Genomic DNA, 14,688 nt, shown 5'->3' with positions numbered 1-14,688 from the left:
GTTTTTCAAGAGGCCCATGTAAGAAAGCCCTTTCTTTATTGCAACACTTCATAAGCTCCTCTTTTTCAGGCTTCCATCACTATGGCTCACCAGAGGCATTTTTAAGGAATGTCCATTTTGTCACTATGATATGAAGATGGGTCTTGCCCATTGTCTTTAATCTGTATGTGTCCTCTACTCTATGTGAGTCCATTGATAAATTAGAAACAAGAATCCATTTTGGCTTAGTTACTATGAGATCAACCAGTGAAATGTTGCCTGAGTCAGGTATAATGAAATGAACAGACAAATTAAACCTTGAATTCTGCTTTGAATGGGTGGACCTAATCTTTGCTTTGACTTTTCCTGTTATCCTTTTTGTATCCCCTTCATACTCATAGAAGAGTGTATGTGGTCAGTATTGTTAGGCACATGTTTTTTTGTCCACCTTATTTTTATATACAAAGTTAAATTGAAATCCTGTATTTTTATTATGTACTTTTCTGGCACAGGCAGTATTATTGGTACTTTATTTTTCTTGGATCTGTTTTAGAACATTCTCCAAAATCTTATTCACAGAGCATTTTTAAATTGCCAGAATGTTTCAGATACATTTTTCTACTAAGTCCCAACAGTTGGGACCACCCATCTCTTTGGGGGTCTTTGATAATGATCATGAAAGGTGCTGGAGATATTAGTCATTTCATATCCAAAATTCACACCTTCTTAGAAAATTTGCTCAGCCTTTCTCAGGGAACCTATTTCAGTGGGCCCCAGCAAGAGAGTAGAAGGCCGGAAAACATTATTTTGGCTACAAGTAATTGGACCAGGGTGGATGACAAATGTGTATGTAGAGATTTAACTTCTTTGGATATCCAAGTTGGATCCTGGTAAACTGATGAATAGGAAAAGATGGAGGGAAAGAGAGAAGGAGTGAGGGAGGGAAGGCGAGAGGGAGGGAGAGAGAGAGAGGGAGAGAGGGAGAGAGATTTCTAGTTACTGGTTCTAGTCCCTTAGGCCTCATGTAATTACATTTCTTATAATAGGTCCTCCTTTCCTAAAGTGGGCTTGAGTGGGTGTATGTTTCCTATGACCTCATATCTAAGACATGAAAATTATATGTAGGGCAAGTTTTCAGGCACAGAGGTACAAATAGAGGGTTTGTTCATTAGTAATACTTAATTAGTAAAGACTAGGATAATGACAGTGACAGCAATTCTGATCCACTTCAACAACTAGTTTTAGAGATACCCAAGTACTTAAGAGAAGCCATGTTCAAAGCAACTTTATGATGATATTTTGTATTCACAGATAAGTTCTAAGTTAGCTTCGATTACTCAATGGCCCTTGGGAATATGTAGATACTCATTACCCCAGTTTGGTACTTTTCAAACTTTTTAAAAATGGCCAATAAATATTATTAGAAAACGCAATCAAACTAGTGGAAAATAATTATAGAGGGTAATAATTCAGATATTATCATTAAATAACCCCTCCCAAATAGTGCACGTCAGATAAATATAAAAAGCCTAGATGCCATTAAATAATATTTCCCGAGTCCAAGAATCAGGTCACGTAAGACTTAGGCACATCTGAAATCCCTATCTTATGGCAAAATGGAAGCACAGAAATGATAGGATAGCTATCTTTCAGCATTCTTTTTTCCTGTCTTTCAACCTGGTAAAAGTTGGAAGGCAATTATTTGTAACTTCTACAAATTAAAAGAAATTACAATGTATAGTGAAAGTAAAATATAGTTAACCAGTTTAAAGTAGTAAAATATAAATTTAGCGATGTATCTGTATTCTTTGGTTAAGAATAGTGGCATGGCAAGCATGCCATGATGGGAAAGCTCCCTCCCTCCCTGAAAAAGCCTATTTTAAGTAACATGCAACTAATGACTTGCAGACAGACAGAATATCCCCCCAGAGTTTGTACAAAGCCTATTTTTATTTTAAAAAGTTAAAAAGTATACAGTGAATATTAGACATTACCCAAATTAAAAACTTTGGGGCTTCAAAGGACATCATGAAGAAAGTGTAAAGGTAATCCACAGAATGGGAGAAAATTTTTGCAAATCATATATGTAATAAGGGGCTTGTATCTAGAATATATAAAGAACTATTGCAACTCAATAATAAAAAGAAAACCCAATTAAAAAATGGACAGAAAATAGCCCTTACCTTTATGCACATTAGGCCAGCTGGTAGTGCTGGGAAGTCAATACATTGCAGTCTGCTGTCACTGTTAGTGATTGTGGCTCTGTGGACTGGGACCTTAAAGAGAGCCACAATGGATGAAAATGGTGATAATGAAAAAAATGTCTGCTCTGGAGGCCAAACTGTCATCAAATTGAGTATGATTTTGGTGACTTCAATTTGCCACATGATAAAACTTTAAAGGCACAGATCGAACTGGATAAGGGTTGGTTACCTTTAAAGATAATGATAAAATTCATCTATCTATCTAACTTTAATGTAATAGCAGAAGCATTGAGCAAATCAAAGGCAAGACTCATGGACATAAATGAAGCTAAAACTAAAATCAGAAGATCTCCAAGCAAACCTCACCCTGAAGTAACTGATGAGTATAAAAATGATGTAAAAAAAAAAAAGATCTGAAGTGCCTGGGTGGCTCAGTTGGTTAATTGACTGCCTTCGGCTCAGGTCATGATCCTGGAATCCTGGGATCGAGTCCCACATTGGGCTCCCTGCTTGGCAAGGAGTCTGCTTTTCCCTCTGACCCTCCCCCCTCTCATGCCCTCTCTCTCATTCTTTCTGTCAAATAAATAAATAAATAATCTTTTTTTTTTTAAAAGATCTGTTTATATTAAAACCTTCTCAACTGATACAATGCTTGATGACATAAAAGAGTGGTAAGAGATAAAGGTCAAATACTAGATATTCAGATGGAAAGAGCATTGCACAGAATATTTAAGGGATCAGTATGTGCTGTGTTTGATAATATTGAATCTAAGAAGTTTGTTGAGACTTCTGGCCAGAAGACAGGGACCTGATAATACTTTTCAAGGAAGACTACTTTGGAAGGAGAAGAAACAGAAGCAAAAGAGGAAGAGGGAGGGGTGCCTGGGTGGCTCAGTTGGTTGTGTCTGCCTTAGGCTCAGGTCATGATCCCGGGGTCCTGGGATCAAGCCCCACGTTGGGCTCTCTCCTCAGTGGGGAGCCTGCTTCTCCCTCTCCCTCTGCCTGCTTGTGCTCCCTCTCTCTCTGTCAAGTAAATAAATAAAATCTTAAAAAAAAAAAAGTGACCTGGGAAGTACTAAAGGACAACATGGAACAAGAAGCATTGAAAAAAGTCATAAATCAACAAGAATCCCTAAACAAAAGGAAGTCTAAAGGTCTCAGATTTAAAGGAAAAAGAAAGGGAAATAAAACTGCCTAGGATGGGTAAAGGAAAAGTTCAGTTTCAGGGCAAGAAAATGAAATGTGATCGTGATTATAAAGGGGATAAAAATGGTGCAGCTGGATAAGGAAAATGAGCAAGAGAAGAAACAAAGAAGAACCTGCACTGAAACAACAGAAAATAGAAAATGGTGCTGGAGACCAGTAGTTTAGGAAACAAACTGTTTATTCATTTTATTTTTTTTTAATTTTTATTATTTTTTAAATTTTTATTTTTTTAGTTTCAGCTATAGAGTTCAATAATTTATCAGTTGTGTATAACACCCCGTGTTCATCACATCATGTGCCCTCCTTAATTTCCATCACCCAGTTACCCCACCTCCCCCACCTCCCCTCCAGCAACCCTCAGTTTGTTTCCTATAGTTAAGAGTCTCTTATGGTTTTTCTCCCTCTCTGATAACTTCCCATTCAGTTTTCCCTCCCTTCCCCTATGATCTTCTGTGCTGTTTCTTATATTCCACATAGGAGTGAAACCATATGATAATTGTCTTTTTCTGATTGACTTATTTCGCTCAGCATAATGCCCTCCAGTTCCACCCATGTAGATGTAAATGGTAAGTATTCATTCTTTCTGATGGCTGAGTAGTATTCATTTTAATTAGATTGTAAGTTGCTTTTGTCTTTGGAGGCTTTTAATAAGAAAACTGAATTAGGTCCCCTTCAGTGTCACTTGTAAGAAAGGAAAATTTTTTTGTTGTTTAATGTGTCTTTTTTTGTTATCCAAATGAAGATTTAAAAAACGTTTGGTTCTGTTTGTGTTATTTTAGATGATTTAAGAGTCAAAAGAAAGATTCTTCCACTAAATTACTTTTATAATATGAGAATGTTTTAGTACAAACTAATAAAATATGTATACTACATGAAAAGCAAAAAAAAAAAAAAAAAAAAAAGACAAAAGAACTGATAGACATTTCTCCAAAGAAGATATACAAATGACCTGTAAACACATGAGAAAAATGTGCAACATCACTAGTCATCAGATAAATGCAAGTCAAAACCATAATGATAATACCATTTCATACTCATTAGGATAGCCATAATCAGAAGGGCAGATAATAACAAGTTTTAGCTTGGATGTAGAGAACTTGGAACCCTCATACCCTGCTAGTGGGGATATAAAAATGGTGCAGCTATATTGGAAAACAATCTGGCAATTCCTCAAATGTTAAACATATATTCACTATAGTTTGATCTGACAGTTGCACTTCTAGGTATATATGCAAGAGAAATGAAAACATACTTCCAAAGACTTGTACACAAATGTTCATAGCACCATTATTGATAATAAATAGCCCAGGTCACATGCCTGCATCCTGGGAGCAACTTTGGATTGTCCAGACTCATTCCTACAACCAAAATAAGAATCGTGTTGAAAAAGTGTTGAGGGGCACCTGGGTGGCTCAATCAATTAAGCGTCTGCCTTCAGCTCGGGTCGTGATCCCAGGGTCCTGGGATCAAGCCCCACATCGGGCTCCCTGCTTGGCGGGAAGCGTGCTTCTCCCTCTCCCACTCCCCTTGCTTGTGTTCCCTCTCGCTGTGTCTCTCTCTCTGTCAAATAAATAAATAAAATCTTAAAAAAAAAACAGTGTTGAGAAGCCAATTATCTGACAGTTGTCCATTGCACCAGTTTTGAGATTCAGCAGAGAACCTCTTCCTTAAATGTGGCTGGAGCTAGAGTAAATTTTCAGGGACAGAATCCGAGTAATTGGCCTAGCCTTAGAGATGCCACTAGAAAGGGTACAGGTGTATTGTGAGGAGACCCTGCACTACAACCTACAGTGCTTGCTTTTCGAAGAAACAAGGGAGACGCTGCTCTTGGGTTACAGTTCAAGGAAAAAAATCGGTATTTTTTCGGCAATGTCTCAGGTTCAGAGCCATCTCAACCCTGATTCCCAGGCATAGAGAAGACAGGAGAGAAGTCTCCTTTCCCTCTAAGAGTGGGCTTAAGTGAGGGAGAGAGTGAATTGGGGCATGCAATTGTAGCAAGATCAGTTGACTATAGGTGACTTGGGTGACTGTGTTGAAGGAAGCAGGATCAGCACCATCTATAGTCACTTAAATAGAGGAAGATTTGTATATTATTTCAACACTTACTGTATACATTGAATGTAGGATCCTGCTGTCAGCTTGGTGTATTGTCAGGATCTCACTGAGCTTCACTTATCAACTCTATGTGCCATAATTGTTAAAACGGTACCACTGGTTCAATCCATGGCTTCCAGAATTCATTTAAGGGGTTTAAATTGGCAGCTGTTGTGATAATGAGATAACACAAGGACACCTATTATCCTTCAGGAAATGACATTACCACCATGTCCAATGAATAATCAACTACTATAAATTATAGCTACTAAATACCTCTCAAATCTATCCACTTTGCCATCTTTGCTGTCTTGACTTTGGTCCAAACCACCTCTCTCTCCTGGCCCATTGTAATACCTTTTATCTATTCTCTCCGTGTCTACTCCCAGTTTCAATGCATTTTATGTACTCAGTGCAGAGCTATTAAAAAAGTGCAGACCTGACCACATCATTCCCTGCTTAAAATACTTAATGGCTTCCTATTCCTCTTCAGTTAAAGATTAAAATGGGTCTATTAGCCTCTGCCCTATTAGTCTGTTGGTCTCTGCCCATGTCTCCAACATCATCCTTTGTCCTGCTATCTACCCACAAGCTCTGTTTCTTCATTTTTCTTTCTTTGCGTCTGGATGTCCAGTTGTTCCAGCACTATTTGTTGAAGAAACTATCTTTTCTCCATTGAATTGATTTCCCTCCTTTGTCAAAGATCAGTTGACTATATTTATGTAGGTCTGTTTCTGGGCTCTCCATTCTGTTCCATTGATCTACTTTTCTATTTTTTTTAACAATACCACACTGATTACCGTAGCTCTATAGTAAATCTATATGTCTGGTAATGTCAGTCCTCAGACTGTTTTCTAAATAATGTATATGTTTTAACAATAATATGTACACACCAAATTGGCACTTTTTTATTATTTATGCTTTAATATACATTGTATTCTACAGGGAGGTTAAATGAAGAATTCCAAGTTTTACAGTCTGCATCGATGTATGTGGATTCAGATACATGTATTTATTTTAAAAATCAGTTCATCATGATTCAGCTTGCTTCAGGTCCCATTCATGTTTCCAAACCCTCAAGTACTATGTATTTCTGTGTTTAAATAGTGGATTTGAACTCAACGATGATACCAGAGTGATTGTAAAGGTGAAGGAATAGCACTAGAGTTAGTTAATTCAGTTCTGTCACTCTCTGTGATCAAATTTGTGTTTAACTATCCAAACGGTGAAAGAGAATGCAAGTTGTAATATTTTTGTTAGTACCAATTTCAATACATATATGAAATATTTTTCTGGATTTGAATTGTATCTTTAAAAGTGAAGTTTATTCTTCTTTTAGGTCTTATTTTAAAATTAAAAAATAAATTAAGGAAATTATTACTAATTTTACACAATTATTATAGACAGATTTTGTTGTATGGCAAGAAAAAGTGACCCACTCTGGATATCAACTATGCCAGGGACTCCCCCTACCCTATTCTACTCCATCTTCCATGGATTACTGTCACTGGGGAGAGGAGAGGCAGAGAGTACAACTCTCTTTATGTGACTGGGCAACACTGCACCATGCTCTTGCTCTGTGAGATAATTGTCTTTTGTGTGGCAGGTGTTCAAATCCTAGCTTGTTTACGGGGTACATGTGTGGTTCTTTGAGATGCTCTTCAGGTACCTCCTACTGCCAAGTGTGTCTTTTTCCTCAGTGTTATTAAGATAGAATTGACAGGTAACATTGTGTAAGCTTGAGGTGTACAGTGTGATGATATGATACATGTATATATTACAAAAGGATTACCACAATAAGGTTAGTTAACACATCTATCACCTCACATAATTATTATTATTATTTTTTGTGGTGAGAACATTTATGATCTACCCTCTTAGCAATTTTCAAGTATGTAACACAGTATTATTGACTATAGTCACCATGGTGTATGTTACATTACATCCCCAGAGCTTATTCATTTTTTAAAAGATTTTATTTATTTATTTGAGAGAGAGTGAAAGCAAGAGAGATCACAGAGGCAGAGGGAGAAGTAGCCTTGCTGCTGAGCGGGGAGCCCGATGCAGGGCTCGATTCCAGGACCCTGAGATCATGACCTGAGCCTACGGCAGATGCTTAACTGACTGAGCCACCCAGGCACCCTGAGCTTATTCATCTTATAACTGAAAGTTTGTACCCAGCATCTCCCCATTCCCTCCAGCTCCTGGCAACTACCATTCTCCTCTCTGTAACTGTGAGTGTAACTGAGTTTGGCTTTTTCAGTTTCTACATATAAATAAGATCATATGGTATTTGTCTTTTTCTGTGAATTATTTCACTTAGCATAATTCCCTCGAGGCCTCTGTTTTGTTGTAAAAGGCAGGATTTCCTTATTTTTTAAGGCTGAATAATATTCCATTGTGTGTGTGTGTGTGTATCTATATTTATATTTATATCACATTTTCTTTATTCATTCATCCATTGACAGATACTTAGGTTGTTTGCATGTCTTGGCTATTGTAAATAATGCTTCAATGAATGTGGGAGTGCAGATGTCTTTTTAAGATAGTTTTATAATTTCCTTTGGATATATACCCAGAAGTGGGATTGCTAGATCGTATGGTAGTTCTTATTTTAATTTAAATTTTATTTTATTATTTTTATAATAATATATAATATTTTATTAGGTTTATTCACCTAACTTTTTTTGAGTATAGTTGACACACAATGTTACATTAGTTTCAGATGTACAGCTTAGTGATTTGACAAGTTTATACATTATACTATGTTCACCACAAGTGTAGCTACCATCTGTCCCTATTTTTAATTTTTTGAGCAACCTTCCATAATAGTAGCCTTCCACACTGTTTTCCATAGTGGCTATGCCAATTTGCCTCTCCACCAACAGTTACACAAGGGTTCTTTTCACCATATCCTTGCTAGCACTTGATATCTCTTATCTTTTTGATGGTAGCCATTCTTAGAGGAGTGAAATGAGATCTCATTATAGTTTTGCTTTGCATTTCCCTGATAATGAGTGATGTTTAGCACCTTTTCTTGTACATGTTGGCCATTTGTATATCTTTGGAAAAATGTGCATCCAAGTATTTTGCACATTTTAAAATTGGGTTGTTTGAATTTCTCCTATTGAGTTGTATGATTTCCTTATATATTTTGGATATTAAACAATTAGGGGAGTATGGACCTCATAAAAATATGAATATGATTCAAAAACTGTTGAGTGTATTTGACGTTATGGTCTTTAGATGGGGCATTGGATATCACTATTATCAGAGTTCAAGAAAAGACCACGAGTCCATCTGTCACAAGCAGATAAAAAATGACAAAACCACTAACCATTAAGAATGCAATATACATTATTTATTAAGGAGACAAGTAAGCAGACACCTTCCCCACCTAACTACAGAACAAAAAATAACTGAAAGGACATTTAAATTCAGAGTGGTTATAGAAGAAAAAGCATGATGGAATGGAATGGATACATCCCAGGAGACTACTGCCCACTGAGTACCAGTAATTATATACATTTTGATTTTAAGAATTTAAAAACTAGAGAATTGAATTCTTAAGTGGATTGGTGGGTCCCAATGTAGTTCATAATATAGTTTGAGCCAGTCTGTAATAAAATGGGAAAAACTGTAATAATGCAATGAGATTTTAAGAAATCTGAATGAATTTAGTTAAAAATCTGTCCTTTTCCCCTACTATGTCATATGTACATATTACTTGATGATAAAATTTAACTTTTGGAATGATGGTGATATTTAATGATAAATTAATAAATGATGATGATAATTGGCAAACTTTTGTAAATCAAAAAATATTTTTTAAAAATTTACTGATCTAAGAGAGCCAGGACTAGAAGAACATAACAGAGGTCAATATAAAGGAAAAGTAAATGTCAGTTTTAAGCCATAAAAAAAATCTCATGGCAAGACAGAGGATAGTATTGAGAACAAACTGTATGAGGGACAAGAGTGTAAAAGTTTTTGTGTAGGATATTTTTGCTTGTTTTCAAGTTGTGTTGTTTGATTTGATTTATATATCATCAAAGTAATCTTACTATATGTGTAACTATAACTAATTGAGAAAATTACATGGTACCCATTTGCCTTCATTGTCTTCATATCATCGAGATTCTATTTATGTACTTATCTAAGAAAAGTGAGAAGGTTCATAACATAATAATGAATGTACTATATGCCAAAAATTTGTGGAACACTGCTAAAGCTGTGTATAGAAGGAAATTTATAGCTTTAAAATACTCATATTTGAAATGAAGAAAGGCTAAAAACATAAACAGTGAGATAAACATCACCTAACGTTAGAAAAAGAAGAGCATATTAAAACCAAAAAAGTAGAAATAAGACATTATACACCTAAAACAGTGACTTTTATGGCATGTAAAGTTGTTTGAAAAACAAGTGGAAATAAAAGCATTAATGAAGATATTAAAGAAATGGAAACTAGACTAAAAATTAATAAAGAAAATTTGTTTTTTTAAAGATTAATCAAGTAACAAGTAAATAGACTTACCAAGAAAAAAAGAGAAGAGATATAAATAAACAATGTCTTCCAAACGGCCAACAGACACATGAAAAAGTGCTCAACATCACTCGGCATCAGGGAAATACAAATCAAAACCTCAGTGAGATACCACCTCACACCAGTCAGAATGGCTAAAATTAACAAGTCAGGAAATGACAGATGTTGGCGAGGATGCAGAGAAAGGGGAACCCTCCTACACTATTAGTGGGAATGCAAGCTGGTGCAGCCACTCTGGAACACAGTATGGAGGTTCCTCAAAAAGTTGAGAATAGAGCTACCCTATGACCCAGCAATTGCACTCCTGGGTATTTACCCCAAAGATACAAATGTAGTGATCCGAAGGGGTATGTGCACCCCAATGTTTATAGCAGCAATGTCCACAATAGCCAAGCTATGGAAAGGGCCTAGATGTCCATCAACAGTTGAATGGATAAAGAAGATGTGGTATATATATAAAATGGAATATTATGCAGCCATCAAAAAACTGAAATCTTGCCATTTGCAACGACATGGATGGAACTAGAGGGTATCATGCTAAGCGAAATAAGTCAATCAGAGAAAGACATGTATCATATGATCTCACTGATATGAGGAATTCTTAATCTCAGGAAACAAACAGGGGGTTGCTGGAGTGGTGGGGGGTGGGAGGGATGGGGTGGCTGGGTGATAGACATTGGGGAGGGTGTGTGCTATGGTGAGCACTGTGAATTGTGTAAGACTGATGAATCACAGACCTGTACCTCTGAAACAAATAATACATTATATGTTAAAAAAAAAAAAAGAAGATAGCAGGAAGGGAAAAATGAAGGGAGGGATATCGCAGGGGGAGACGAACCATGAGAAACTGTGGACTCTGAGAAGCAAATTGAGGGTTCTAGAGGGGAGAAGCGTGGGGGGATGGGTTAGCCTGATGATGGGTATTAAAGAGGGCATGTATTGAATGGAGCACTGGGTGTTATACGCAAACAATGAATCATGGAACACTACATCAAAAACTAATGATGTAATGTATGGTGATTAACATAACATAATAAAATTTAAAAAAAAGAAGAAAAGAAACCAATTCCTAAGTCCTTTACATTTCCTCCAAACTCCAAAGAGCCCCAATCACCCAAAGGATCCATTACTAGTGGTGACATATAAAACATGAACAACAAAGGAACAACTAAAAACTTCTGTCTTGGAGTCACATGTTTATTTCTACCTCTACCTTATATAGCGAGCTCCAAAATAGTGGAATTCTATCTTTCCAGCTCACTGCTTTAACACAGAAACTAAAGAAATTAGATTTCCCCATAGCTCATCTTTGGGAACCCTATTCATCAACCAGACAAAGTTCATGTATATTCTCCTGAAATGTCCTGTTTGTTACAGTTTCTTTCCATTTGTTGATTTTATTCTGTTCATGCAGATTGCCTTCTCACAAACACTCACTAGTTGAAATCCTAACACATTTCAGAAGGCACCACTATAATCTTAAACTCACTCGTGATTTTCCCAGAATACTTGGTTTCAACTTTCCCTCTCCTGAATTCCATGACAACTTTCCTGAGTTTCTTGTTCCAGTCTTCCATGTTATAGATTTTTAGTGTGCTGATTATATCCCCTTTCCAAGGGGGAGGTTCTGAGTTGTCCTTATCAATTCATCATTTGGTGTATTGAGTGTTCAATCTCTTAAAGAACAAACAAGTCAGAAAACTGGCAATGAGCTTTATTAAAATCTGCTGTAAGGTCATTCTGGAGGTCAAGGAATCAGAAGGGAGAAGATGTGGACCTCTTCATCTTACTTTATTGGAATAGGGTGAGAAATAAAGGAAAAGAAAATTATACTTGATTTATGTAGAATTTGCCTTGGGTCTTGAATAATTTTCTATAGGTATATCCTCATCTTGAGGGAAAGTCATTGCATATGTCCTTGGCTTTGGAGGAGGTGGCTTTGTAATTTTTCTACGTGCTTCCAATTCCACGATATTGAGGCAACAATATCTCCCATTTTCACATAGTACTTGACGTATTTCACTTATTCTGCATATTTTCCTGCAATATCCATGTATATATTCACCCCAGCATCTCTTAAGTTGTTCAGTTACTGTGCATATAAAGAACAATAGGCCAAGATCAGTGTTTGAGACTAAAAGGCAACTTTGGTAATGGGGAAGACAGACGATGTTTATGGGGGTTACGTGTATGGGAGATCCACAGGCATATACTCATAAAATCCTATGGAGGATGCTCCAAGAAGGTAAACCTCAGTGTTTATGTCTAACTGATCACTCATATTTATTTCCTCCTGGGTTTTGGGCTTCCATCTAACATCTGGTGGATTCCTCCAAGAGCATCAGATCTTGCTTGGGAAAATAAAGGAACTGAATCTTTGATTTCAGGCTATGGAACTATATACTCCATCTGGGAACCTCAGCACATCTGTCTCCATTTGAATGCTCCCCGGGCACTACTTCTTTACCACTGCCCCACCTCTAGTGCCCAGAGAATAACAATTTGTTCCTATGTATTTATATCTGAGTCAGATTATACTCTTGGGTTCATACTCACAACCATGGTCAAGAATGACTGTCTTATTGTCTAGTCAGGTATTTTTTCTCTCAATAATCTTCCTCTCCTATTAATTCGCAGCATTGCACATTTTTGCCACTGCATATCTTCCTTTGGCTTCTATGTCATCACAATAATCTTGGACTTGTTTTACCCCTCTATGAGTCCTCATTCTCCTTCCACCTCTAGAGGCAAGAAGTTCTCCAATGTTCAGTCCCAGAACTTTGCTCACCTTGATATATATTCTTTCCTTTAGTGATCCTAAATACTTTCAGTGATCTACAGAGTTAAGATGTTCAGATTTTGGCTTCTGGGCTTGCACAATCCCCTGAGATAGACCCTCAATGGACTCCACCAAGAGCATCCGGTCTTGTTTGCTGAGGCCAGCAAAGATGCTGCCTCCCATCCCAGATTCTAGAACTCCTTTGATTCTTAGGACTTTGAGGGGCCAGGGACAGACCATTACTAATCCTAGAAGAAGAGTCAAATATGATAGATCTGCTTTTGAAAGAGGAAGGAAAACTAATTTTTAAGTTCTTAGTATGTGCCAAGCCTTATGCTAGATGTTTTACAAATGTTATTTAATAAAGCCACCAGGATCCATGTATCATTACCTCTACAAATGAGGACTCTGAGGCTCAGAGAGTCTTTACCATTTATCTGAGGTTGACAAACTAGTAGACATTGAAAGCATATTTCTCAAACCTGACTCCAAAGTTGGTGCTTCTTTCACTATTCACACTCTGTAGACTAAAATATATATTGGAGTGGAAGAAAATATGGCTGGGTGTCAATAAAAACTGTATCCAAAAAAATAAAGGCATTCCTAGATATTGGGCCCATTCCTTTCTATAATGAGACCCTCCCAGAGGAAAATTATGGCTGCTTTTCAACTCTGTAAATACTTCTTTTTAAGAACAGTACCATGGTTTAAAAAAAAAAAACAAAACAGTACCGTGGTAGAAGGCATCAGGAAGAGGAAATTTCTGGTGACATTGGGTAGACTTCAGGCATCCCAAGGGGCCCTATCTCCTACTACCATGAATTACAAAATTCCCTTTGTTCTTGGAAATACTCTATCCCATTGTTGGCTTGAGCGAGCCCCTGGAAAGCTCTGGATTACCTTTGGACTTCTGTAACAGCAGAATTGCAATGATCAGGAGGAGCTTCATGGCCAGGCTTCCCAAAGGAGGTGGCAGCCAAAGCTCTTTGTCCAGTGAGTTGCACACCATGTCACCTTCCTCAGAGACTTGGATTCTTATGCACCAAACTAGAACAGATGGTATGATGTGAAGTGTGTTCCCAAATGTCTGAACTGTGGACTTTGCACCATGTGGGCAGGCACAGGAAATTTGAGGTTACCCACTTTACCCCCACATGGAATTAGGAGACACAGCGTGTTCTATCTCATCCTATCTGATGCCCTCTGTAGGCTGTAGACTACTGGTGAGAATAATCTGGCTTTCTCTACTTTGGCTGTCTGCCCTGCTAGACCAGGGTAGACATGTGTTCACTTCTAAGTATGAATAAAGTAATATAAATAATGAAGGCCGTTCCATTTAGTGCGTTCATCTAAGTCTAGGGTCTCTGGGCGTTGTGTCTATCACTTCAGTCCATCCAAATGGTAGCTGATTTTCATCCCCACATCCTAGATAAGTTTAATTATTCACAGACAGACAAGCAATATACAATGATAGGGGAATAATAGGATAACTAAAATACAATTTCATTTAGAATCAGCAAGGAGGAGAAAAGACAGAGATAACATAGCATATATAGCATCATCCTGATGGACAACAGCAAGGATTTCTTTCCTGTCAGTGTAGAGAATTCTTTAGTTTGTATTCTTTCTGTTCTGCTGTCTGGGAAGATGTCTCTTGTCCATTAATCTCAGTGGCCATTTTTCTTGGAAGAGGTTGGGGGAGAATTCTTCTGGGGGATGTGCTACTTTAGCAGCACATTTCCTATTAGTGTAGGTTTAGAAAACTATACAAATGATTTTGTTACCCAGGCTTTGATTTCTATGGCATATTATCTCTTTTTGAAAGATAACACACTTTCCTTTGAATTGCTTTCAGTCACTTTCATGTCTAAGACCAATCA

At 37.1% G+C, this 14,688-nt stretch overlaps 1 protein-coding gene and 1 pseudogene across 1 annotated transcript; one reads left to right on the top strand and one right to left on the bottom strand.

The window, feature by feature from the left end:
• Positions 1-2,271: 2,271 nt before the first annotated feature.
• On the top strand, positions 2,272-3,469 carry LOC118554406 (lupus La protein homolog pseudogene; annotated as a pseudogene).
• An 8,398-nt stretch (positions 3,470-11,867) lies between these two features.
• DEFB127 (defensin beta 127) lies at positions 11,868-13,757 on the bottom strand. Its single transcript, XM_036121867.2, has 2 exons — positions 13,709-13,757; positions 11,868-12,121 (listed from the first exon to the last, which is right to left on the bottom strand). The coding sequence occupies exons 1-2, from the start codon at positions 13,755-13,757 to the stop codon at positions 11,868-11,870; spliced, it is 303 nt and encodes a 100-aa protein (XP_035977760.2).
• Positions 13,758-14,688: the final 931 nt, after the last annotated feature.

The sequence above is a fragment of the Halichoerus grypus genome, chromosome 10 (assembly GCF_964656455.1).
Source record: "Halichoerus grypus chromosome 10, mHalGry1.hap1.1, whole genome shotgun sequence".
Taxonomy (NCBI): Eukaryota; Metazoa; Chordata; class Mammalia; order Carnivora; family Phocidae; genus Halichoerus; species Halichoerus grypus.
This window is presented reverse-complemented; position numbering and strand designations above follow the sequence as displayed.